This window comes from Uloborus diversus, chromosome 4, assembly GCF_026930045.1.
Source record: "Uloborus diversus isolate 005 chromosome 4, Udiv.v.3.1, whole genome shotgun sequence".
Classification (NCBI taxonomy): domain Eukaryota; kingdom Metazoa; phylum Arthropoda; class Arachnida; order Araneae; family Uloboridae; genus Uloborus; species Uloborus diversus.
Genome location: NC_072734.1, coordinates 44,986,328 through 45,013,768, shown reverse-complemented (window position 1 = coordinate 45,013,768; position 27,441 = coordinate 44,986,328). Strand labels below are relative to the sequence as shown.

Here is a 27,441-nt window from a genome sequence, read left to right as displayed (position 1 = left end):
CAAACAATTTCCAGAACACAGCAAAAAGAAAATCGAAAATTTTAAGCTCAGAGCTACTTGAAACTAAGTATAAACTCAATTAAGTTAAACAAAAGTGCTTTCGGTTTCTTCACTCGGTTCCGTACTCCTCCACGTTTAATCAATCCTACGATGACGTGTGTTTATATCCCATACGTAATCATAACCGAATAGTAAGCAATTCACAGCATGTTTATCAACTCGGTATGGAGTTACTCGGAGGGCTATCTTTAAATATTTTTACGTTACTAAACTTATTAATATTTATTTCTCACGTTTTTGGAGGGTGAGTAAGTTTTTTGATGAAGTTATTGCCTCAACTCTGAAAGTATTATAGATTTTAATGCATAACTTTGCCAGCAATTCTGTCATTACCATTGCTCTGATACCGCTTTTCTACACCAATATATGTATTTTTTAATGCTTCATACAGTTGTGAGATGAGCCGTAGAAAGTAAACAACGAAGCGGTTCATTATTTTTTGAAAAATGGGGAATCCAATGCTGTTTATGTTTAATGCAATAAAATGTTTATGCAGTATATATTGTTGACATGATTGATATCAATCAGATAACAAAATACAGATGTAAACTCTTTTACAAATTCATAGATTAAGAGTATATTTTGCGAACAATTAAACTTCAGATATTGAACGAAATTTTACTAATTTTTTTTCCTCAAATTTCTGAAAATGTGAAGTGTACTCTTCACTCACGTTAGGGATGCATTTCAAACCTCCCACTTAAGTCAAATTTTTTGTTGTGAAAAAAAAAATATATGTATCATCAAAATTTTGATAAACATGCACAATTACTTAAGTCAGTGGCGTAGCTAGAAAATTTTCATGGAAGAGACATGAGTAATTAAAGGCTGAAAAGCACAATTTTACACCGTTTCTCACATGAAAAACTGATACTGCACTTTCTTTTAAATATTGTGCTGTTCACTATGAAATACTGTCATGATATACAACATCAATTATCAATGAATGAGAAAGATATAGAGTGCCTACAGTAAGTATGTGCAGTAATAAAAAATGCAGCAATATAATAGCACTGTTCAGTAAAAGAAAGATGTCAATGATTGGTGCTGTACAGCTGATACGAGCAACAACATCTTCTGACAGCTCTTACCTCAGACAACTTGTTGCTGTTTAGAGATGAAAGTGCATTCTCAAAGCCAATATTTAGCTGCTAGCAATGAAACCAACCTAAGTTTTGCTTCCCAAGAGTCTCGTGTTGCAGGTGAGGAGCTCACGTCAGCTCTAATATAGTTACTTGTGGAAAAACTTGCATAATATCCATTTTACCTCAGTTAAATTTCATTGTAGTGTGAGTCCACTGATTTTTGCATTCGAATGACAGGAAATTGTTTGTTTTAGATATAAGTAATAATCTTTAACAAATAATTTGAATTTGATCTTATAATCCTTATTATGTGAATTTAAAAAAAAAGTTTTATTGTACATGTCTGATTGTCTAACTTCATCAAAAGTAGCCTACAATTACGTATTTAGGACCTTATTTTCTAAAAACTTAAGAGTGTCCCTAACCCCCTCTCCATCATTCAACATCTTCTGAAACTTTGTTTTTAGAACTTTAATTTCAGGAAATTTCTGTGGAAGATTCTCCAAGTTCAAAGCCTTCATAAAAGGCCTTAAATCTTTATCCAGTGCTATAAACAAGAATTTGAATCCGGACAATAAGATGATGTTAAGTCTCTAAGTATCAAAATAAACAATCTAAATGCCACTTTAAATGAATCAACTGTGCACTTACTTAATTTTAAGAAATCTTTTTCATACAGAAATCTTATATGTTAGTATTTAAAATGAAAAAAATAATATAATAATTGCAAGGGAATTTTTTTTTAATAAAATTGATTGTATTTTAAAATTATTTTTACTTATTCCTTTATGAAACATTTATCCTTTTTATTTGAATCAAATGTATATAAAAATTTGTTTTAAATCATAGTTCCACTAAAAGAAATCATGTAAATGTATTTTAAGTAGGCATGTATTTATATTTTTACCTTTCAGGCGTGATTTTTATTCCATATTGGGTGTCCCTCGATCTGCAACCCTCAATCAGATCAAAAAAGCGTACAGAAAACTAGCAAAAGAGTTTCATCCTGATAAAAATCCAGATAACCCTAATGCAGCCGAAAAGTTCCAAGATCTTGGTGCAGCTTATGAGGTTTGTCATTTAAGATGAAACATGTTTTTAGTAAAATGGGGAAAAACTTAAAACTTAGGAAAAAATGAATAAAATTGATAATTGTGCCTCAGCATCTGGTTGTCAAACCAGACTGTCGATTGTATTGCATAGTTCTGCTTTAGCCCAGGCTTAAGGGCTGCTTATTAGGGTGGGTCGATTTTGACTTTTTTTTGAAATCGAAAATGCCTGTGGTGGGAAAAGTTGTGTATTGGCATCAAATGCTCGCATAAAAAATTTTTTGGAAATCAAAATATATTTAGATCCCCCGCCAGCCCCTTAAAGTTTGGCCAAATATGTAAAAATTGACATTTTTTAAATTTTTTTAAAAAAATCTTATGTATAATATTTTTAATCGCCTGTGGTGGGAAAAGTTGTGTATTGACATCTAATGTTCATTTAAAAAAATTTTTGGTAATTAAAATATATTTATATCTTCTGCCAGGTCCCTGAAGTTTCGGTAAATATGAAAAAATTGACTTTTTTCAAAACTTTTTTTTTCATTTCTTATGTATTTTTTTTAATCACCTGTGGTGTAAATAGTAAGACCCTTTGTTTGTGAACAAAATAATTGTCATTTCATATTACATATACCACCCCTGCCGAGAATCTGAAATTGCACGTTTTGCCTTTTTTCTTTGCTCCTTTTGCTTAGTTTTAACTGTTAAATTGGACAGATGGTGTGATTCCTCCAAATGTTTATTTTTCTTCTTCTCAGTGATATAATGAAACTATTTAAATCACCCACCCCCAGTCTGACGAATCGGCCTGTTCTTGGCACTTAGCCAAGCATATATGAACCAAATAGAAATCGCAACGAAAAACTCAGAGCAGAAGAATTGGTACAGCGAATGAAGTGTTATCAAGTATAATAGACTATTTAAAAACAACCCAAGTATCTACTGGATTTAATTGCAATAGGATCAGATGGAACAGCAGTCAATACTGGTGTGAAAGGTGGTGTAACAAGATTGTTTGAGCTGCATTTAAAAAGGCCGTTGCAGTGGCTCATATGTGAATTGCATGCCAATGAGCTACCTTTACGATATCTGTTACGGCATCTTGATGGAAGCACTACAGGTCCTTTTACATATAATGGTCCTTTAGGGAATCTTCTTGGCACATGTGAGCAGCTTCCAATTGTCAACTTTAAAAAAATCGCTTTTGATTTGCCTACTGTTGATACAGACGGACTTGACCAAAAATACTTGTATCAAATATGTCAAGCAATATGTTCAGAAATTGTTCAACATCACTGTCCACGAAATAAATCACCAGGAAAGCTATCTCATGCTAGGTGACTTACAACAGCAAACAGAGTATTTCGTTTGTGTGTTGGCACAAAAGAGTCATCGCTGGAAATAGGGACTATTGTAGAATACATTATAAAAGTGTATGCAAAAGTTTGCTTTTTGATTAAAACTGAGCCTTCATGCACAGCCGGTGCACAGCATCTTTGGGAAGTTATCCACTACTCAAGATATCTTAGCGATGATCTGAAATCAGTAGTTGACCCTGTTACACAAAGAAATGATTTTTTTGGTCATCCAGAAAACCTGCTGATAGCCATGATCAATGACACACGATCCTCAGTAAGGAAGTTAGGCTACGGAACAATCCTGAAGGCCCGAACTCCTTACTAATGAAACTGTTCGTGATTTTGTCATTCTACCTCTAAATTTTCAAGCAAAAGACTATACAGAATTGATAAATTGGCAAAATTGTGTCCTTATACAGATCCTCCACTCACCAAACAAATACCCAATGCGAAACTTGAGAGAGTAGCTGAAACGGGTGACGTTGTTGAAAGTGAGTTGTGGAATTTACCATCTCATACACAAGCGGTAGAAAGAGCAGTTAAGTTGGTGACAGAAGCATCTTTATCTGTTTGTGGAGCAACACGCCATGATGACTTTATACATACAACATTGGCTTCCCGAAAATTAATGCCAAAATTTGAGAACAAAGCAATGTATAAGGTGTAAAACTTCTTTATTACAAAAAACTCCGAGGTGAATTCTTAGTCATTTTCCACTAATACTTCTGGAAAATGAGCTAAGAGCTGCTGTAAAACTGCGACGACGGACTTCTGGTACTTTAATCTTTTATACCTATGTTTAAATTCTAAAGAATTCTATAGTGTTATTATAGAAAAATAAAGTATAAAATATGCTTAACTTTTTTAAAAAAAAGTGTTGGATAAAATTTTTGCTTTAAAACACCAAGATTAAAAAAATTATGAAAATATTCCAAATTTTACTGGTTGAGCGGAGCTTGAATATTATTGTTATTATTACTTATGAGTGAAGAATCTTACTAGGCAATCATTTTCACTACGGGTGATTAAAAAAAATCAAACGTGAGAAATTTAAAAAATAACAAATAAATGTCAAATTTTCCATATTTGGGAAATTTCAAGGGACTGGTGAGGGATCTAAATATATTTTGATTACCAAAAAAAAAATTTATATGAGCATTAGATGTCAATACACAACTTTTCCCACCACAGGCGATTGAAAATATTATACACAAGATTTTTTTTTTTTTAAATCAAAAAATGTCAATTTTTACATATTTGGCCAAACTTTACGGGGCTGGCGGGGGATCTAAATATATTTTGATTTCCACAAAATTTTTTATGCAAGCATTTGATGCCAATACACCACTTTTCCCCCAAAGCAGAATACTACTAAATTTGCGACGTACGTCGCAGAACATATGCCTGAGAAGCAGAACAATTCTGTTCAAATGTGAGAGGAAAATTGACAAATTTTCTGCAGAAATTCTGCAAATTTCATTGAAAATCCGCAGAAACCGCGGTGCCGAAAATCTGCAAAAATTGCGGCGCAGAGAATCTGTAGAAACTGAACTTCTTAAAATTAAAAGAAAATCTAAAACTATCTCAAATTACGATAATTTGGCGGAAAGCTCGCTATGTTGAATTTGATTAATCCTTTGAGGACTTTCCCAATCGATCTTCATCATTAGAATTTCCGCCATACACGTATGTTTTGGAAACGTGCCAACATTGAAACACGTCCGCCGCCGGAAATTGCGTGTCTTGTTTGAGATTTCAATCTTTTTGCATCCAAAAATATTTCAATTGTTTTGAAGTGTTTTATTATATGCAACCCAACCTCGACTCATTCTATTTATTATTTCAGTAATTTATTTAGTAACATTATTTTAATTGCTCCTTCATGCCATGTAAAATTAACCAAAAAAAAAATGTGGTTTGGCACCTAGGTTCGGATTTTTATAAAATTTTGTATCTTTGCTCTTTCTATGCATTTTGGAAAGCATATAAACTATTTTTGGAAAATCTCAATCGGTTTAGGTTTGACACCTTGTTAAAGTTTTTTTGATTTTATAGTTTTTCATGATCAACTAATTTTCCAAATTCTGTGCTTTTTAATTAGTCATTTGGTTGAAAGCTGTGATGTTTCCGAAAATATTTCATTTCCTCAGAAATAAATAACAACAGTCCAGTTTAAAAAAAAAAAAAAAAAAAAAACAATTTTTTGTTAACAACAAAACAACAACAATTTGAAACGATTTTGATTTTTGCCACCAATTCGTGGAAAATGTCACGTTTTTTCGCGTACAATGCTTGAAATACTTGCAGAACAATTTTGGTCAAATGATTTTACGTTGCAGAACATCGTAAAGTATTCTGCTTTAGGGCACTTTTCCCACCACAAGCGTTTTCGATTTCAAAAAAAAGTCAAAATCGACCCACCCTACTGCTTATTACCTGAGCTTTTACATTCATTTTTAAATTTAACTACAATCAGTTTGGCACAGAAAAGTTGTTTTAGAATAGAAAATTGTTTTAATGGTAAATGTTTCATGCATACCTCTGTTATAAGAAAGAAAAAAATTAGATTAATTATATTTTTTAAGTAAACAAGTTCCATACACTGTTTTTTAAATAAATTTTTGTTCACTAAAAACAATTTTTCTGTTTATTTCCACTGCCGCAAAGTTTCCGCCAATATTAGCTCTCTACCCATAAGTAAGCCAAACAATTTTCATAAGCTATTGCAAAATATTAGTTGCAGTGATCACAATTACCATTCAATCAATGATGTGTTACTTCCCTTCTATCATTAATTCATATTTAGTTTTATAGCTTGTAAGATATCTATTGAAATTTGTTTTAGTGGCATGGTTCAATTGCGTATATATACTTTTTTTCGTATCTCATTCATTTTATATACATTCTCTCTAGGTTTTATCAGATGAAGAGAAAAGAAAAACATATGACCAATATGGTGAAGAAGGACTGAAAAATGATGCATTTGGTGGCGGAAGTGACCCATTTGCCAGGTTGGAAATATATATATTTTTAAACATGAGGACAATGAGAAATTTTAAATTCTTTCATTTTTGCTTTACAAATGAATACTTTTGCTGTATTACCTTAAAAAGCATTTTGTAATTATTTAGTACTAATTTAATCATTCTATTGATAATTGTTTGATGAAGTAGTTTTTTGAGTATTTTTATTTATTTTTTTAAACTTTCCTAGTATCAAATGTACTTCTAACTGCTCTTTAACTCAACATGGTGTGGTGCTTTATGTTTTAGGTTTGTTTCCATAATTGATGTCTGCCTTTTTTTTTTCTGTTTTTGCTTCACTTAACAATTCTGCCACTTTCACAATGGTCACCTTTAGAGATATGAAATCTCTAAAACCTTTTGAAGAAATCTAATTGTTCAAAGAAATCATTTCTTTGAAAGATTGCTCTCCTTATAATTTAATGCAGTCTATTTACTATACCTATTTTACTACAGTTGTTTTTGGGGGGGGTTGGGAATTGGAGCTGTATATCTGGAAAAATATTAACAGGTCTCAATCCAGATATAAATTTGATTCATTTTGTTGCCCTTTAACAAAATTCTTGTTGCAATAGACCTTTTAACGAAATTCTTTGCCTTAAGTTCAGTTCTTTCACAAAATTTCTGTTGTAAAAGTGGCTCTGTCATAATTTTTAAGCTCCACAAAGTCATTTAAAATAAAAATATTTGTTAAAAAAATAAAAATCCTCAGTTATCCAAGTCGTAAATTCTGTAGAAAAGCCTCATTTCTCAGGTAGGCGTTTTGGCCAGACTGGTTTATCATTGTTAGAAAATGCTCCTTTTTTTCTCAAAAAAAAGGAGGAATTTTCAAAAATATTTTCTTTTTCATAAAAGTAATGAAAAGATACAAATCTGGATTGACCTCTAGTTAAAATATTAGTATACTATTTTTGAAATATCGTGAATCACAACATAATGCAACAGTTCTCGTTACAAATTCAGTCATTAAAGGGAAACCAGCAGACAGCATGGAAAATCAATGTAAATTGTTTTCAATGGTAATTTAAAATATGTTGAGTATATTTCTATCTGCTGGGCAAATGCCAGGCTGCCTGTCATCCTCATCTGAACTGATGCAAATCTTAAGTTGTTCTCCACATGGTTCCTTTTTTTGAGCAATCACGATTGCTTATTGTTCTCATTTGACCGTTTTTTGTGTCCGTGCCTTTTTCAACTTGAACCAGAAGCCTCTGCAGCACCACCGCCCACCGTCCTCTGCTGGCGGCGCGGCTGCTCTGGTTTTGAGCTGTCCGCTTCTCCTGGTCGGAGGCGTCCATGTCCTACACACGCGCACATTCACACACACACACACTCACACATGCCTGCATGCATACACACTGGTATACGCACACAAACAACTATTATGCACACGTAACTGCCCAGGAGGAGAGGCAGGCTTGGGGGGGGGGGGGGGACAGGAGCCGTTTCTAGAAACAATCACTCCAATGGGTAGGGTCCTGTCTCAGTTCGTGATTGCGAAAAACATAACTTGAATTCAAATTAATTTTCTTTTTTTTTTCTTTTTTTTATTAAACAAAGACAGGGTTCATACTCTATTTGGATGAAAAAATTCCATGACTTTTCCAAGACTTTTTCATGATTTCAATGAAAATTTTCATGACCTTGTTACACGAAAAGAATAGCACTATTTAATCTCAAACTTGGCAATATTTGGAAATGAGCATTAGCAAAACATCTATATGAATGCCACAGCCTCATTGAAGCACTTACTCGTAATTTAAAAAATATAAGTGCACACTTAAAAAACTAAACTATTCTTATTTGTCTTCATCATATAAATTTAAGTAAATCAAAAATGCAGTGAAGCGAATATGATGATGCTAAAATGTCTGATATTTTTTTTAAACAGACAGAATGATATTGAATGGGACAAGGTTGATTGAGTCATCACTAAGTTTCAATAAATTTCCTTCAAAAGTTACCTTTTGGTATCAACAGTGCCTTTAATCATCCACGTAACTTGACAGCATTTTGGTTCTTTGAAGTAAAGCCACATAGTTTAAGTCTTTATGTTTCTAAACCAGATCTTTTTTGAAAAAACCATTCAGTAATGAATCAATCTTCTGATTCAACAGTATATTTGGTTTGTTTTCAAATTTGCATACTTTCAAATCTATATAAATTAATAGGTTCAGAAATTCAGGAACACGTTTAATTCCCGACATTGAACATAGCAGTGGGTCGCATGGATTAGTTTTGCGTTCCGTACATTGAGCACTACTGGTTTAGAACATTAGAATTCCTCTTTTTCTGTATTCTATCGCCTGACGTAAGATCTTTATTTTCTAAAACATTTAACAAATTAAGTTAAACTCTAATAAATATAATAAAGTCCTTACGAGTGATAGAATCGAACTTGCATACAATTGAACTGCTTTTTTTTTTTTTTGAGTGGGCGTGGCAAAACTAAGAACATGAAATTTTGCTACTACAGAATATGAAACATAAGAAGTGTTGAAAATAACAGAAAATTCAAAATAAGTGATGTCCAGGCAGGAAAATCACATCGCAAAAAATGGCAAGGGGCTGCGACAGAAGTAGATGCAATGAGATTTCAAAATTCAGATTTGATTTTTGGATTGTTCAATTTTCCACTTTTAATAGCTGTTTTGTTCTATACTGTTAAATCACTCAAAATTTCTAATGTTCCTTTAGCTACTGTTCCTTCCTCTTTGTCCAGGAAATTTTTCCATGACTTGAAATAAATTTCCATGACTTTCAATGAAAATTTCAATTTTCCATGACTTTTCCAGATCTGAAATTTTGTTATTTTTTTTCCATGACTTTCCAGGATTTCCATGACCCGTACGAACCCTGCAAAGATGAAAATCTTCCGCGGATCTGCGATTTTCCGCTTTTTGTATCTTTTTCATTTCCCGGCCGCCGAGCATTTTCAAGCGATCGATCGCGATCGCATTCTTCCCATCAGGATTTTTGCTTACTCACATGTTCTTTCTAAGGTAGAAAGAAGAAAGGAAATTCGTATGATTGAAGAAGTCTGCAGATATTTTAAAGATTTGAAGCTTTACCTTCAGAAAAACTGCAGTTTTCTTGCTGAAAATTGGGGATCTCTGATCCCCTGTCAACCCGCCCGGTCCCTTACCCGCCCTTGCAGACCAAGCGATAAATGCTTGGCTATGTATGTACTTTCATTCCATACAGAAATTTTCAATGTACCTTATGAGTACTTTTTTGTGTAGCCAGCTCTTAGTCTAATGAGCGGAAATATGGATCAAGGATCTCATTTTGATATTTCAGACCAGTCAGAGTTTCTCTTTGGAACACATGCAGGTCAGTGTGACCATCGAGCGAGATCCCTGCCCAAACCAAAATCAGGGCCGGATTTGGAACTGTGTGGAGGCCCCGGGGCAACGAAGGAGTGGAGGCCCCTAACCAGGGTTCGAAAAGATCATCATATTTTCAAAAATATCCGATACTTTGATATTTATCCGAATATTTTAATATATATGTATCTATCCGATATTTTCGACCCCTGAAAGTAAGGATATTTTGTAAAAATGTTATTGTGGGGGCCCCTTTGTTGTGGAGGCCTTGGGGCAGTAGCCCCACCTGCCCTCCCCTAAATCCGGCCCTGACCATAATTCCACCACCGCTTTAACTGTGGTCTTTCAACAGTGTTGGATTGATGGTATCTATTGCACTGTTCTCTCCAGATCAGTAGAAGCCCTAAATGTAAATTTGGACTCGTCTGTGATGAGTTAAGAAGCCCATTGCTGCTATGTCTAGAAAACATGTTCTCTTGCCCAACATAAGCTAATCCTACTCTGTGGTTCATCGAGGGGAGCACATACAACTGGTCATCTTGCATAGAGACCTGCATTGTGAAGACAATTTCGCACCGTAGTAGCAGAGATTCTTCTTCCTGATGCTACAAAGCGGTCTGCAACGAGTTGTGGCATGGTAATGGTTCTTCTCTTTCGGGCCGAAAGAACTAGAAAACGGTCTTCTGCAGGTGTTATAGCTTGTGGTCGGCCTAGAACAGATTTTCTGGACACAGAATCTTCAGATTGGTATCCATCCTCAATTCGCTGAACATCACTATGAGACACATTGAGACGTCTAGCTGCATCAGCCTGCGACAATCCTATTTTCATCCATCGAACTGTCCCCACCTTAACGAATCGGGTAAACGATGTCTCTGAGACATTTTCTAAACTCTATTGACTATTGTCACCGAAACTGCCAACAACAGTTGAAAATTAACATGACTTACACACAAAAGTACGATAGCTTGATATTTGCATATTTTTTTCTCACTCGTAAAAATATGCTCTTTTCTATAAAACAAAAGTAGTAGCAACCTTTTTTTTCATAAATGGTTTTAAGGTTCGTTATTATCATTCATGCAAAATATGCATTTTATTGATACTGCCATTTTTTTAATGGTGAGCTTCAAAAAACATGTTGTACCTTAACTTTTAGAGGCCATTATATTTAAATTTCAAGTCTCCCAATTTTTTCTCTTTTTTGACTTTGTGCTGTTTCCATCCCTGATTAAATTATTTCTTAAAATATATTAAATGTTGATATAAGTTGTATGAATTGGTACACATTTTATGAATATTTTTTGACATTATTCTTTCAAATAAGTATATGAAATATGTGAGAATAAACAAAATAAAAATTCAGTTTCTAATTTTCTGTTTCATTTTAGCTAGCTTACTGGATGAATCATTATTTTTCTGTTTGCTTTGAAGTTATAATGTGCTGACACTGAGGTTCTAATTTGTACATCAGAAAAAATGTCAGTAATGTCTCTATGTTAAAATTTGATCTTTTTGAAAGTTTGATGCAGTGTTCGTATGTCTGATACTGCAAAACTTGAGCAGTAATCGATGAATTTATTTGAAAAAATTCACCTTTTTCTTTCATGGATACATGATTGAAAGAAATAAGCATTGTCTAGCTAAAAATTTAATCTATCCATTGTTTTTCATTCCTGTTGATAGTTTTGAATTTTGTTGTTCTGCGGCATGACGAGCAACTCTTTCCAACATTTCGCTTTCTGTTTTCAAAACTTTTCTTGCAAATTTTTCTTACTATGATAAAACACGTAATCGTGGAGATGACAGCAACAATTGCATTTACATTTTAAATATAAAAATTCAAGGTCTCTATGTTTGAAACCTCAAAACTCGGAAAGTAGTCAATTGAAAATTTTACATGACATATCTTTTCTCCATAAGAGTGCTTTTTTATACGCCTTAACCCAAAAATTCTCAGCGTTTCATGAGAGTTAATTAAAAACAATCACGTCTGCTGACCAACAACTTATATTTGTTTTAACCTATTGTTAAATGAGAATTGAAGTAAACATGTGTCCAAAGGACAATAAGAAGCCCTTTTAGTCATCTATAAATTAGGAAGATGTCTGTTTGTTTGATCATGTAACACCATAGAGTGAGGAAATCATTTTGCTACATTACTGATCGCACCTACTGTCTTGAAATTCGGGACAAGATTAAATCATACTTGGCTAAACTCAATTTAATAGCTGAGCTTCTGATTGTAATGTATTCGTTCATGTTTGCAGACCATAAATTTGAAAAATACTTTTCAGGCTAAACATACGGCTTAAGGTGGTCCTTATTTATATGGGAAAATTTTTTTTTTTCGGAATTCAACAAGTGACGCCCCTTAGTTTTGTGACACTATAATAAAAAGTAACATGTGCAAAATTTGAACTCGATCGGTCAATAATAACACGTGCCCCTAGGCCGTTGAACTTTAACACTTTTGATAATTTTCCCACAAATCTTCGAGTTTTTACTTCAGACCCCGTACATCATTTCTCCTGGGTTAACAAAATATTTTTACAGTGAGGTAGCACTAAAATTAATCTTTTTAATTACTTTATATCATCTAAAGATTTTACGTTGAATAAGAATGAAATAAAGCTTTAAAAACTTTCCTTAATCGTACGCTTTTCTCAATGTATCTCGATAGTGTGTATTTTTTTCCGATAGTCTTGGGCGGTCTGTAAAATAAATTGCTTTGTGACTCATATTTGGTAAATTAGTTGTGAAATTCTTCGATTAATTGTGCTCCTCTTTCAGCTGTATCATTCACAGGTTTCAGTATTTTAACGAAATCTATTCTCTTTAAATAGCTTCCTTCATTTTGCCGTGAATCAGGATCAAATAAGAAAAAATCTTCTAGTATTTGTAACTTATCAAACAGTTTTATTGACTCGTAATTGATTCTATAAAGAGGAAGATCTTTACTAAGAAAGTATTCCAAATCATCTATTGTTATCTGAAATTTGTTAAACAGTCATCAGACACATCTTTCTTATCACAAGAATTTTTTGGACTAGTCGTTTCCTATCTTCAAAGTTAATTCCTTCATCCAATATGGACAAAGCTACTAGTTTGTCCCCTAAATACCATAAGTGATTTATGAATTTTCTAATCACTGCTTTTGCTGCATGTTTGTCGTCATTTTGTACGCTGCTAGTTTTTCAGACATATTATATTATTCAAAAGAGCTTCGATTGGGTTGCTGCAAAAAACCATATCTTCATACAACATTTAATTGTAAAACAGCTTTGTAAATTAGCATTGAAGGGCTTTCTTTTCATGTAAGGTCAATTTAAATTGTTTGCTAAATATAAAAATTTTCAAACAAAAATTCCTTTTGCCACCCATGTGGCTCAGGGATAAGCTCCAGGTTGCCGAAAACATATTCCTGTAGGAGGAAATTCACCAGGAAATATTATTACAAGTGATGAGAATTCTCTGTAATCTTTCTCAATTCCGCTTTTTACGAATAATAATATGTCATCAACTTCGTCTTTTAGAATTTAAGTGGTATTTGTTATTGATTGAAATGTTATAAGCTCTAAATGATGGATATCTTTCCACAAAATTTTGAAGCTCTTAAATAATTGAACATCTGATCTAGGACTAAGAAAGGAAAGAACTTCTTTCAAGACACGCTCTGCAGTACGATTTTAAGTGCATGATTATGGCAATCCAAATGTAATATATCACCGTTCAGTTTTTGCTCTAAAAAGTTACATGCACAATTTATACGGTTGGTATTGCAAGTAGTTGTATCAAACACTACAGCTAGAACAGTTAGCAATCAAGAGCTATCATCTAAGATATCATATACAACTTAAGAAATATCTAAGGAATTCCGAGAAGCTGTTCAATATTAGGACCTGAAGCTATTGCGGTAATCCTGTCGGCGTTCTTTTTCCAGTTACATCTGGATGTAGTTTTGTATCCGAGTGAATAACTACAAAATCTAAACTTAAATTCATGAAATTTAATTTTACCTCTCGAAGATTTTCTTTTGCTCTCTTAAGGAATGTACGATTGATCACTAGGTCATTTGGATTTCAATTTACTGCATCTACATAGGCTGTAAATAAATGAACAACATCTTTATCCCCAATATGGCATTTGTCAAACAGTGATGAAAGGCGAGAAGATATCAATAGTTGTCAAGCTTTTTTGCATTGTGCTAGATCAGCTGTAGAAAACAAAAGTACAACAGGTTAGGATAGATACCCATTTCGGTTTCTAAATCTTGTGAATCGCAAGAATTTGATAATAAAGGACTATGTACTGAAATAGAAAAAAATTAATTTAAAATATAGATTTCTACATTGTTCCGACCTGGATATTTTTTTTTAATTTATATTTTAGCTATGGAAAGTACTGTGTATTTTTATGTTAGGAGTAATCGAGGATTTTTCGAAATTTATCTTTTAAAAATAGCATAAGCATTTAGGTATGTTTGTAACTAAAGAACAGCGTATTAAAATATAATTGCAAGTACTTATATTTATAGCATTGAAACCTTGTGACTCTATTTGACACACCTATTACATACACAGGGAATTTTGAAAATCAACACCCCCAAAACCTGGAAAAGGCAATTTTTCATTGCAAAGATCGTTCATTAATGGCCTAGGCAACTCATTAAAGGCCTATAGAATCCCTTGTGTCCATTTTGATGGGAAGAAACGTTCCCCTGCCGTTTGGTTGGAACAAGCGCAGAAGAGCGATACGCTTGACCCAAGGCCATTGGTGTAAATTTTATTCTCTGTAACATGTTAAATTTTACAGAATGAAAGTGGGAGAATGGTCGGTCGGGGAAGTAGCAGCACCTATTGAGGTTCAAAATTACTTTAAATATAAAATGTTAGAATATTTTTACATAAAAATAAGAAAATCCGCAATTTTTTCTTCGAAACTCAAAGAAGGGGACCCTAGGGGCACGTGTTAATATTCATGGATTGACTTCAAATTTTGCAAGGATCATTTATTTGTACAATGGAACAAATTGATGGGGCGTCGCGTAAAATATCTGCAACTTCGAAAATAAGGACCACTCTAATCCGGCTGTTTTGCTTTTTTTGAATAGCTATATAACTAACAAGTAGGCTTTGTAGGTGGGAACCGTTATCTTTTCTGAAATGGAAATTTTTGTAATGGGTGAGCGTAGTTCATTGTGCCCCAAATGAATTGCATATTTTCATTAAGCTCTTTGTTTCTACAAAGGATACATTTCTGTTCTGTTCTGTCATGTATCTTTTTATGTAATTCTCTTTTCTTGGGGATAAGAGATATGGGCTTTGAGGCACAGCCGTCTTTAGTATCTTAAGAATATAATACATACTACACAGAATATGCTTGAATCTTAGGTTACAAGTTGTGTGCATTTTAGTCGAACAAAGATTCTTTTTTAACTTAGGGAGGAGACATTTTTTTAACTCGAAGGACTTCCTATAAATTCTTAGCACGGTATTGCCATACACATATATAGCTAATACTTTTCATATATCTCAAGTCTTCGTTTGATCATTTTAATTTAATGAGGAAGTAGTGATTTTGGCTTTTTAAATAATTTGAGGGTAAACCTCGTATTATAATTTATTTCTTAAGAATTGGTGTGAACTAGACTTTGATAAATTTTCTGAAATGTTTAATTACAGTAAATTTCCGATTATCTGCGGATCTTTTTACATTTTGTTTTCAAACTTATGATTGTGTTATTGTTTGCTTTTAGATTTTACATATATTTTTTTATGCTCAATGTTAGCAATGCAATGTAGCAATGTTTTTAGTTATAATTTAAATGTATGTGCAAGTGTTATTAATATTTTTTAGCCATTGTATACACTAAGTATCGTTTTTTACCTATTTTTCGGATTATTTGCGGTTTTTGCTTATCCGCGGTTACCGTGTCACCCTATTCCGCGGATTATTGAGTGTTTACTGTATTTCTAAAAAATGTAATAATTACTTTGTTTTAAGATACTAAGTTTTAAAATAAGAAATTTTTTCTTATAGTTTTTTCGGTGATTTTGGTTTTTTCACTGGCGGAAGTAAATCTGGATCTCGAGAAATTCCAAGAGGAGGCGATATAATCATGGACTTGTGGGTCACTCTGGAAGAGCTTTATTCTGGAAATTTTGTTGAGGTACTTCTTAGTTGTATTGAAACTAAAAACAGTCATAATGCTATTTGTTTGCATAAACCCTGTTGGTACCAAGTTTGATTCACTAAACTCACAGAAGTTTTTAGTGGATTTTCTATCTTAAAAGCTGAAGAATATAATTTTATTGATGTGAGCTGGTAGTGCTGCTCAGTGGATTCCGGAATTTGGAAAATTTAATTATTTTATTTTCCAATTTAGGAACCAAAACCAAAAACTATTAAAAAAAGCAGAAGTGTCCAAATTTTCAGAACATAATTATTTGTTTTACTTCGTATATCGGTTAACAAAACATTATTTAGCACAAGAAGTAATTTTTAGTTTGTGTATTCATTGTTTAGATATTAGTAAATCAATTGTTTTTATTAAACAAGCCATACTTGTTTGATGAAATTATTACCAACTGTTTGTGACATCTCAAAATACCTTTGGCTAAATAATGTCTAATTAATAAAGTCTAATTCATGTTTAAGTGTTTCTTCAGGGAAGGTTATTGTGTACATAATTCATCAAAATCTTAAGAAAAAGGTGAGTTGTTTGATTTACATCAATTTGCACTTATCTGCTCTCAATGAGCTCCAACAAAATGTTGTACTCCCCCCCCCCTCTCTCTCTCTTTCTTTTTTCCTTTTTTGCTGCCACTAAATGTCCCATAACTTTAGTTGTCTTCTTCTTTTGCCATCCCCCCACCCACTTATAAGCCCCAATTGCTGCCACAAATGATGCTGTTTCCTGTTACTTATGTCGATTATTTTCTTCCTGTTTAATTTGTGAGGTATATACAGTTCATGAGGAATTATTGCAATGGATTGAGTGATTACCGCTTCAGCTCCTCCCAGTATGGTAATCTTTCAATGGCAGACTTTATGGGCCAGCCTTCTATCAGAAGGCAGTTGAATGAATTTAGTTTAATTTTGTATTATTTATTACTGAAATGTATTCTTGTCTTGATATATAGTACAGACATTTTTCTAATTTCTGCACAAACAATCTATTTTTAAACAAATTTGAAACCACATATGTATTTTTTTATAGTTTTAATAGCTTACATACCATTGTCCTTTTGGTAGGTTGTTCGAAATAAACCTGTAATTAAGCCTGCTAAAGGTACAAGGCAATGCAATTGTCGGCAAGAAATGGTTACTCGACAGTTGGGTCCAGGTCGATTTCAAATGACTCAACAAACTGTCTGTGATGAATGTCCAAATGTCAAGTAAGTTTTGTTAATTTAAACATTTTTCAAACTCCAAAAAAGTACCAAACTGCTCAAATTTTAGTTTTTGGGCCCGAAAATGGCATTAAATGGCTTTTTCTACCCGAAATAATTATCTGATCAGTCAATTTTAGCGCCATTCGAAAGCCCGCGAAAAATACCCCTGGAGTACATTTACATTCTTCTAATTTCAAAAAAAGCCAAGGCTGTAAAATCACCATAAGAACAGTTATAAGCATTTCTAAGCCTAATGGAACAGCATTTTCATGTTGGAAAATTATCGTTAAATTAGCCTGAACATAAACATTCAGAAGGTTGCCACTTTTTTTTTCTCGACTGTGACTAAATAAAATTTTGTTTTTATTTTGAGGTAAAAGTTTCCCTTTTTGATTATTATTTGGCGATTTCTCTTCTTTCTTTTTTTTTTTTTTTTTTGTACTTCCAGCAGAAGATAATCAAGGATTTTAGTTGTATTTATAGAGGGTTGCGTTTAATCTATTCGGGAATTTTTGATTTGCTGTTTTCTTTCTTTAAGAATGATTATTTTGTTGGGAAATTTTACAGTACTTTTTTTCCTCTAATTGAAGCCTGGTTGTTGAACATGTGCCACTTGACATAACTTTTATTTTCAAGGTACACCGTGCTAAGACAGGCGCTGCAGCTAGTTCATAATAAATAAAGAGGAGAACAAAAGTGTCCTATTCCTAAAATGTGTTTTTAAATTAAATGGGCGTTTTTTACTCATTTTTGTACTTTAGCAGCAGTAACAGGTTTTAGGTTGCAAACAAAGATAATCAACCAGTTTTGCTGCCTCACTGTCTAATAAAGCAAAAGTTACTCACACGTCACACTTACCTAGAATCAAGATGAGGTAGACTTAGTGATGTAAAATACCCGGGTATTTATTTTTAGGGGTAAATACCCAGGGTATATACCCGGGTAAATATCCAAAATGGGTAAATACCCGGGTATTTATTTAAAAAATTTATATTCATCTAAAATACTTTTCTGTATGTATTCCATTATGTATATATACAACCAACCATATACAAAACAATAAATTTTTGCCCAAAAATTGTATTTTGATCACATATTTAAAGAATTATTGTGTGAAACAGCTTAGCAATCTAATATGATATTCACATTAAATGTGTTGGATATGCCTAATCAATGTTGATAGCCAAATTTCAGATATAAAAAGCCATTCTACAAAAAGAAAAAAGCTTAACTGGTTACAAAAAAAAGCAAACATCAATTTTTTAAGGTCCTAGTCTTTTATAACCCAGTAATATGTCCCCGCATGACATCAAAATGTAACGAAATGTCGCTCAATTTATTATTACAATTTATTTACCTATATCTTATGCAGAAATTTCCTCCAAACTTAGTTCAATTGTTCATATGTATTCTGTATCACACACACATATATATATACACACACACACACATAATATACATAAACATTTAAAATTCATTTAAGATTTTTAATCTTTTATTTTAGGGTTTATGTTTAAAAAAGATAATAGTCACCTTTTAATACTACCTAAAATTTTTTTGCAAAATGCGCAATTACTAGGGGATTTACCCTGCCTTTGGATAAATACCCAAAAAAATATTTACCTTCCCACCCTACAGGGGAGCAAATGCAAATGAGCAAGGCAACAGAAAAGAAAATTTTGCTTTTTTTTTTTTTTGTTTATTAATGTGAAAACTGTTTCTATATTTTCCATGCTATCACTTAAATATCAATAAAATAAATAACACCATAGTTTCTTAATAACTTCTCAGTTTATTCTTCCAAACATCCCTCATGCTTCCTTTTTTTTTCATTTTGGATATGACTAACCTAGATTGTGATTTTGAAATCCTGAAGTTCATAATGAATTGATTATACTTCTCCAATTATGACATTGAAAAGAAAGGTTCTTTGGTTCACGATATGTTTCTTTCATGATTTCATCAAGTCTTCCAATAAAAAAAATATTATAAACTGTGTAATACATATGTATATATCAGTTTTACCAATTATTTCATATTTAGATTTTAAAAAAAAATTCTCATTCGCGTTTTTGCATTTTTTATTAAATACCCAGTTTTTGGGTATTTACCCAGGCCTTGGGTAAATACCCAAAAAATATTTACCTACCCGCTGGGTATTTACCCGATCCACATCACTAGGTAGACTAGATGGAAACTATGTGATAACGAAGGCTTCTTTTGTTTGCTAAGTAGTAAGTATTTTAATCACTAGAAAATCACCCATCAAGGTATGACCGATGAAAATTGCTTCTACATTTGAACAGAGCAATTGCCTGTTTGGTGATAATTTGATAGTTGAAATTCTAACCCTAACTCCAGTAGATAAACCCTAAACTCCAGTAGATAGCATTTATTGTTGACCACTTTTTCATTTCTTCACTCTCCTGAAATGAGTCTTAGCAATAAAAGTCTGGTTACCGGATATAGCTCAGCCTTGACAAAGTAAAGTATTTCCCTGCATGTCAAACATTGCCAAAAAATATTATCAAATTATAAATAAATTACTGAATTTTTGGTGCTTCAACAATGAAATAATGCCGCCATGCATGCTACAGCCCACGGGTTTCATTGTTGGTTTGTTTGGACAGAGAATTACTTGATCAGTCATTTTGGATATTATGTATATGAGGATGTTATTGTCGGTACACTTTAGCCACTGTAGTATTGTGAAGCTCTGACAAATTGAGCTCAAACGCCGACAATGTTTACCTCTGTTTCAAAAAATAGGGAGGGGCGATTGGCGCTAAATTGAGTAGAGAAACTTTCTAAGTAGCTCTTCAAAAATATTCCAACTAAAATCCGAGCCAATAACATGTCTATTTTTCGCTAAACTCCCCTAAAACAGGTAAACATAGTCAAGGTCACAGCTTAACTAATCAGAGCTGCACAGTATATAGTCACCTCGGGGCAACAGTAGAGTATGAGCAATTGTTTTATTGCTGTTCTGAGGCAGTGATATATGCTTCTGGGTTTTGTTTGCTTTGCCAAAGATCAGAAAATGCATACTTCTTTCAGCAAAATGTCAAGGAATTGTATTGTTTTTCTTTTTTTTGGTGATTGTGTTGACTATTGTACACTAAAGAATTGATAAACCATGCCTACAAAAATGTATGTTAAACATCAAATATTAATGTAATCTTTATACATAAAGGGCTAATCTCTGTCCGGATGTCCGGGGTAAACTTCAAAACTACTGGAGGGATTTTAACCATTTTTTCACCATAGATAGCTACATGATCGGGGAACAACTTAGGCTATAATTTATTGCTAAAAAACTTAGTTTAAGAACGTCGTGATCGAAAACAGTAAATGTTATGTAATTTCCACATCAAAATTATCACAGATTAAACACATTGTTTCGAAAATACGTTGCCTAACAACAGCAATATTAAAAGTAATCATAATGTAAATTTTGAATCAAGGCCTCTCTGGAGCAAGCATGACATTGCTTTCTTAGGAATTGCATCCTCATCTTCATACATAAAAGGCTGATCTCTGTCCGGATGTCCGGGGTAAACTTCAAAACTACTGGAGGGATTTTAACCATTTTTTCACCATAGATAGCTACATAATCGGGGAACAACTTAGGCTATAACTTATCAATAAAAAACTTAGTTTAAGAACGTCGTGATCGAAAACAGTAAATGTCATGTAATTTCCACATCAAATGATTAAAGATTAAACCCATTGTTTCAAAAATTTGTTGCCTAACGACAGCAATATTAAAAGTAATCATAATGTAAATTTTGAATCAAGGCCTCTCTGGAGCAAGAATGACATTGCTTTCTTAGGAATTGCATCCTCATCTTTATACATAAAGGACTAATCTCTGTCCGGATGTCCGGGGTAAACTTCAAAACTACTGGACGGATTTTAACCATTTTTTCACCATAGATAAATACATTATGAGGGAGCAACTTAGGCTGTAATTTATTCCTTAAAGTTATGGTGGAAAACAGTAAATTTTATATCATTTCCCCATTAAATAATTAAATTCGCAACTCCAATAAATTATAGGGGGTGCAGCAGCCACTGTCTAATGGCGGATGAAAAAAGGTGAAACAAACAAATGCCATAGCTTATAACTTGCTTTGACGTTTAGTGAATAACGGTACTTTTTCATCGTATTTGTGCGAAGCTTTCTTTTTTATTTTTCTGAAATTACATTACACCACAAACTGCTTGAAGCCGGAAATTTACCCTAAAGAAAACTCGTGGAATGGAATGTTTTACCTTTTTCTTTAGTATTGGTAATCACTGCAAGATAGCGTATTCGAGCTTTGAAGTTGCGAACATAAAACTCATTGTTACAAAAATTCGTTGCCTAACAACAGCAATAATAAAAGTAATCATAATGAAATTTTTGAATCAAGGCTTCTCCGGAGCAGACATGAGTTTAAAGTCGTTTAAACATTTGGAAACGACTTTTTGCATCCTTAAAGAAACATAGTAGAGAGCTTTTTTTCTTTTGAGTGTATACTATTTAATTAAATAAAGCGCACGGTTTTTTCAGTGATCTTTGTTTTTGTTAGTTCATATTTTGGAAATTCTTCAAATTTTTATATGCTTAAATTCGTGCTTTCGTTTCTAAATGAATATTTGTTCGTTCTTTATACCTATTCCTATTTTACTTTAATGGGTAAGGAAGAAGCTCGATTTTTAATCACGTCAAAGTGATATGTTTTGAGTTCTTTCAGTTAAAACAGAAAACGAAAGGAAGTAGCGATTGTTTCTTACATTTATTTCTGACCCAGGCAACGCCGGGTATTTTTGCTAGTTAAATTATATATGCATCTACTGCACTTTATTTGTGCTCTCAACATGCATGTTTGCTATTTTAAAATCTGTTAATGAGAATTAAAGATTACTGTTTTCTTACATATTTTCTAGATTTGTAGATGAGGAAAAGCTTCTTGAAATTGAAATTGAGCCTGGCATGAAAGATGGACAAGAACAAAAATTTATTGCAGAAGGTAACCTTTGATACCAAGTTTTGTTTTACTTTCTAAAATAGCTTCTAACTAAATAATTTTATCATTTAAAAACTAGTTTTAATTTGTATGACTTCTTTTTTCAGGGGAGCCTCATATTGATGGTGAACCTGGTGACTTAAGATTAAGAATACAAACTTTACCGTAGGTCATAACTTATGCTTTTATACAAAAGAAAGTTAATCCTTCAATTGCATGTGCTAATGTTGGAGTAGACCAATGAAATAATGTTGAGTGATTGAAAATTTTAAGTTCCTATTTAAAATATTTTCTAGACTACTATATTTTTCCCCCTAACAGTCAGTATGTATGCTATACTGGTAGTACAGTGCAGAACCTTTTATCCAGGAACCAAAAAACCAGAAAACCGGCAACTGTTTGCAGATTTTCCCGCCATTTTTAAAAAATACGCATTTTCGGCGTAAGTTTTTTTTTTTTTTGAAATACCTAAAAGAATATGAACTGTTTCTTAAAAAATACCATATTACTCACGCAAAATTTCCGAAATATTTTCTTGAATTAAGAAGTACACTCTTAAGTCGGAAGCTTTCGTGTTTTATTCTAACTGAAAACTAAAGAAATGAATATTGTCGAATTCTAATGCAATATTTTGTTGAATGGCCTTTAAAATTAAAGCTGTTTAGAGCATCAGTGATGTAGCGAAATTGCGGGAAACGCCGAAAACCAGATTCGCGAATTTTCCGGATAGTTAATGGTGGAATCTAGAAATCGTTAAACGCATGACTGTAATAATACTGCAATCTAATTCCCATTGATATTGCAAAAAGCAATAGTTATCAGTAACCGCCGTATAATCACAAACAGAAAATCTTTATAAAAAATTTAGAAACAAAACGCGTTCATGAAAACAAATTTTTTCATACAGAATAGGAGGAAATTCGCACATTTCCGTTCAAAAACTTGTTTCTAGCCCTTCCCTTCATTTTTTTTTTCATTTTAAAACATCGAAAAGTGTTTTTTTTTTCCCAGATTGAATGTGAGGGTCTCAGGTCTTATGAATAACTTGAAGTTTTCTTGTGTTTAAATTATTCTTTCACTAGTAGTTTTTAATATTTCGATAGTATTTATAAGCATTTCTAAACTGTTTTCTTCTTATTTTAATATGTATTACTATTTATTATAGTAATTTAAGTTTTATAAACAATCGGCCAACAGAGATTTTTAGCGATTCAGAAAACCGGGAAATTCAGATATCCGGGATATCGATGGTTCCGAACTTCCCGGATAATTGGTTCTCTACTGTATGTATGTAAAAGATTCTTGCATTAAATTAGTCATGAAAATTTTAATCACGTTTCCCAAGTGGTACATCATAATTGCATAATAGCAAACCATGGTTTAAATGTTGACTTTGATACATTTTTTCCATTTTATTCTAAATTAGTTTGTGTGTGTGTGGGGGGGGGGGGTAATGGAGATAAGTTGAAAATTTCTGAAGAAAAATCAGCATTTTAATATTTATTAGGGGGAGGTTGGATTTGAACCTATTTTATTGTAGCTAATACATGCATGATATATTTAGCAGTAAGTTACCGCCCCTAAGCCTGTGCTAAGGCAGTACATGTACCATACATTGATTTATGTTAATTTTCATTAAATTTATCCTTCTACTTAGGACCTTCTGTAATTTGTCTTGTTTTGGCTAGATGTGTCTGATTATGTTGTTTAAAAAGTGTAAGTCACTTGTACAAAAAATAACATTTTTACTTTACATATTTTTTTATCGCTTTTGCTATATAGTTTATTTTTATGTAATTGCTAAAAAGCATCAATTAATGTTTCAGCTTTATAAAGAATCTCAATTAGAATAGAAAGTAAACCCAAATTGAAGTTGATTAGTCATTTTACCCCTAATTATAAAGTGTTGTACACCAATAAGTTTATTTGCTAGGAGATTGTGTAATCACATCACAGGAATAGGAATTGGTCTACTTTCTACAAAGATAAAAAAACATTTACATTAGATTTTGGGGGGGGGAGCACTTTTAAAGTATTGGGTTGAAGGTTGGATTTAAAAAGTTTTTCCTTAAAATATGCACTAGAAATGAATTTGTCTTGGCAAGACAAAATATCTATTTCACCTATGAGTTATTCAGGAATTTGTCTACAGATGTCTAGGAGTTGCTAAGATTTGATTTATTTATTGTAAATGTCTCTTGTAACTGTTTGTTTGCTGTTAGTAAACTTTCAGTCAAATAAATTGAACATTCATTATTTTTCATTACAAAAACCATTCCAGTAAATATTGTTAGCATGAACATATTTTTGTTCGTTAGCATTAATGTATGAAAAACCAATAATTGTTTATAGTTGCTTTTGTTTTTTGAGGTATTGTGTAACAATTACCAGAGTCAGATAAAAATATCAAGTATCTGCGCACGCAACTCAAAAGTATCTGCAAGCTAATAATTGTCTATCACATGAAAAAAAAGCAGGGAAAGGGCGGGGGTTTGGCTTTAAAAAAAAAAATTTTAATCATAAGAAATAAATACATTTTCTAAAAGTTCGTTGGCTAAAACAACGTTATGAAGCAAATACTTTGAGGTTACAAGGAACTAATTTTCATACAAATTATGTTTAACAAAATTAGTTATTTTTTCAACAGAAGGAAAAAAGGACTAAGGTGTGAAACTAGAACATTACTCGCAATTATGGCTAGATGGGCATGTCTGCAATGAATGTATCCACACAGAACCAAATATTTTCTTACAGCAGCGAATGTATCTGCATCCGTCTATATTATCCAGCTATGATTACTACATTTTACATTAGCAATATTAATTTTAAACAAATTAGAAGTAAAGAAGGAGAACTTTAATGATATCGCTACATGTGCGTGCCCACAGCAAATGATCCCCACATTACGCGCTTACGTATATACAATCCATTTATAACTTTTACAAATTAATTAAATAATATCAGTTTAAAACGAATTAGAAGTAAGCAGTAAGAATTTGAACAATTATCGCGAGATGCGTATGCCCGCTGCCAATGTGTCCGTACAAGCAGTGAATACATCCACCGAACACGCAGGTGTATATATTATCTGGTAATCATTTTTACAATCTAAATAAATAATAGCAATTTAAAACGAATTAGAAGTAGAGAGTGACTTTTACGATTATCAGACGGCGTGCAAACTCTGCGGCGATGTATCTGCGCATGGCATGTGTGCATGCATCTACATTATCTAACTCTGACAATTACAATCATAAATTTTTTTGTTAATTGCTGTTAGGTTCTTTACTGGTTTGAAATAAACTAGAAACATACTACCGTGCATTTTCACTTTCATAATGATTGTTGATATGTGTGTGAATAATATCTGCTGTTTAAAAAAACTTTTTTCATTTTATTTTTATTCCAGCCATACAATTTTCGAAAGAAGGGGCGATGATTTGTATACAAATATAACTATATCACTTACTGATGCCTTATGTGGCTTTACCACAGAGATTACACACCTTGATGGCCATAAGGTATGTTGAAGTTTTGAATCATTATTTTATATACAAGACAATACTGGAGGTTATACTGTATAAATATAAGAAATAAGCAAGAGTTGTTAAAGCTCATATTTTATTTTTATTTTTTAATGTGACAGAAAATGCTTGCAATTGCTGCAAATCATTTCATTTATATGCCCAATAGTGTAAGAAGTAGGTTTTAAAAATTACTTTTTTTACTAAATTTACTTATACAAAGTCTCCTTAATTTTCATCTTTCAACATTGGCAGCTATGCTTTTAGGCACTACCATAAATAATTGATATAAATTAAAGTACTGGCAAATGAGGCCTACTGCTAATACTGCCCATATTTATACAAAACAGAATAAAGGAAGCTTCAAAATTTAAAGCATGTACTTACAAAGGAATAAAACAAAATATAATTTAAAAAATATTTATCAAGTGAGAAAATTGATGGTTTAAAAGCAAATCCTAAAATAAATACTGTGATATATGACTGAAGAGTGAATGTATACTTTTATATGTAAGTAAGTGCATAAAAATGTGTGATTGTCTGATTTTCAGGTATCAGCTGTACATATAGTTAAACTTATTTCCTTTTAAATCTGATTCTTGTCCAAAAATTCGAATTCAGTAAAAAAAAAAAAAACTTTTTTCTTCTAAGTTTTATGCAATATTCTTCTCCTAACCATTTATTTTCCCCTACTTTTGTATTCATAATGTACTACTATGCCCTCTATATTAAATTTGATTTAAATCATATTTGTTTACATTAAAATTATTTTAACATCACATTCTGAAAGCTTTTGTTGAAGTAATACTTAAAAAATATTTTGTTTTTACAAGTTTTTAGAACAAATTTCAAGATTAGTTATATTTATAAAAGTTAATTAATTACAAATTGATGTTGTGTCTTTAATAAATAAAGTTTAATAACTTAAATTAGAACTCTATGAATTTTATCCCTTATGAAAGCATTGATTGATTTTTTTTTTTTTTAGATTTACATCAATAGAAAATATTGACTGGAAATTTTTCTGGCGATATTTTGCTTTCCTTGCTTGATGCAATTTTTAGTTTTTCTTTACATATTTTTTCTGGTTATTTGTTTTTATTTGCTTTTTTTAAAAATCTTTTCATTGTTTTATATAGGTAGAGATTTCAAGAGAAAAAATTACATTTCCCGGTGCTCGAATAAGGAAAAAAAATGAAGGCATGCCAAATTATGAAAATAATAATTTGAAAGGAACATTATATATCACATTTGATGTGGACTTTCCGAAAGGAGAATTGTCTGTTGAAAACAGAGAAAGTAAGCAAATTTTTTTCTTAATAGATCTGTTAAAATATTTATTAAGTGGGAGATATTATTTTTACTCTGTTAATTTTAATAATTTTTCTTTCAGAAATCAAGGAAATACTTAATGAAGAATCAAAGACAAAAATATACAACGGTCTCAGAGGATATTGATGATTTAGATTTATAAATTGTAATTATGGACAATTTAGGTTGAAATATTTAATTAATTTTTATCTGTAAATTGAATGTGGCACGTCTTTCTAGTTCTGTACAGTTATTTATTATTCCTTGTCATTTCTACATAAAGTACAATCATTTTA

The 27,441-nt window shown here is 32.1% G+C and overlaps 1 protein-coding gene across 1 annotated transcript; it reads left to right on the top strand.

Annotated features, from left to right (window-relative positions):
- The first annotated feature begins 184 nt into the window (after positions 1 to 184).
- On the top strand, positions 185 to 27,441 carry LOC129221326 (dnaJ homolog subfamily B member 11-like). The gene is made up of 10 exons (XM_054855793.1): positions 185 to 304; positions 2,060 to 2,216; positions 6,466 to 6,563; positions 15,944 to 16,073; positions 17,159 to 17,301; positions 22,231 to 22,313; positions 22,418 to 22,475; positions 25,720 to 25,831; positions 26,974 to 27,133; positions 27,228 to 27,441. The coding sequence occupies exons 1-10, from the start codon at positions 225 to 227 to the stop codon at positions 27,290 to 27,292; spliced, it is 1,086 nt and encodes a 361-aa protein (XP_054711768.1). The 5' UTR covers positions 185 to 224; the 3' UTR covers positions 27,293 to 27,441.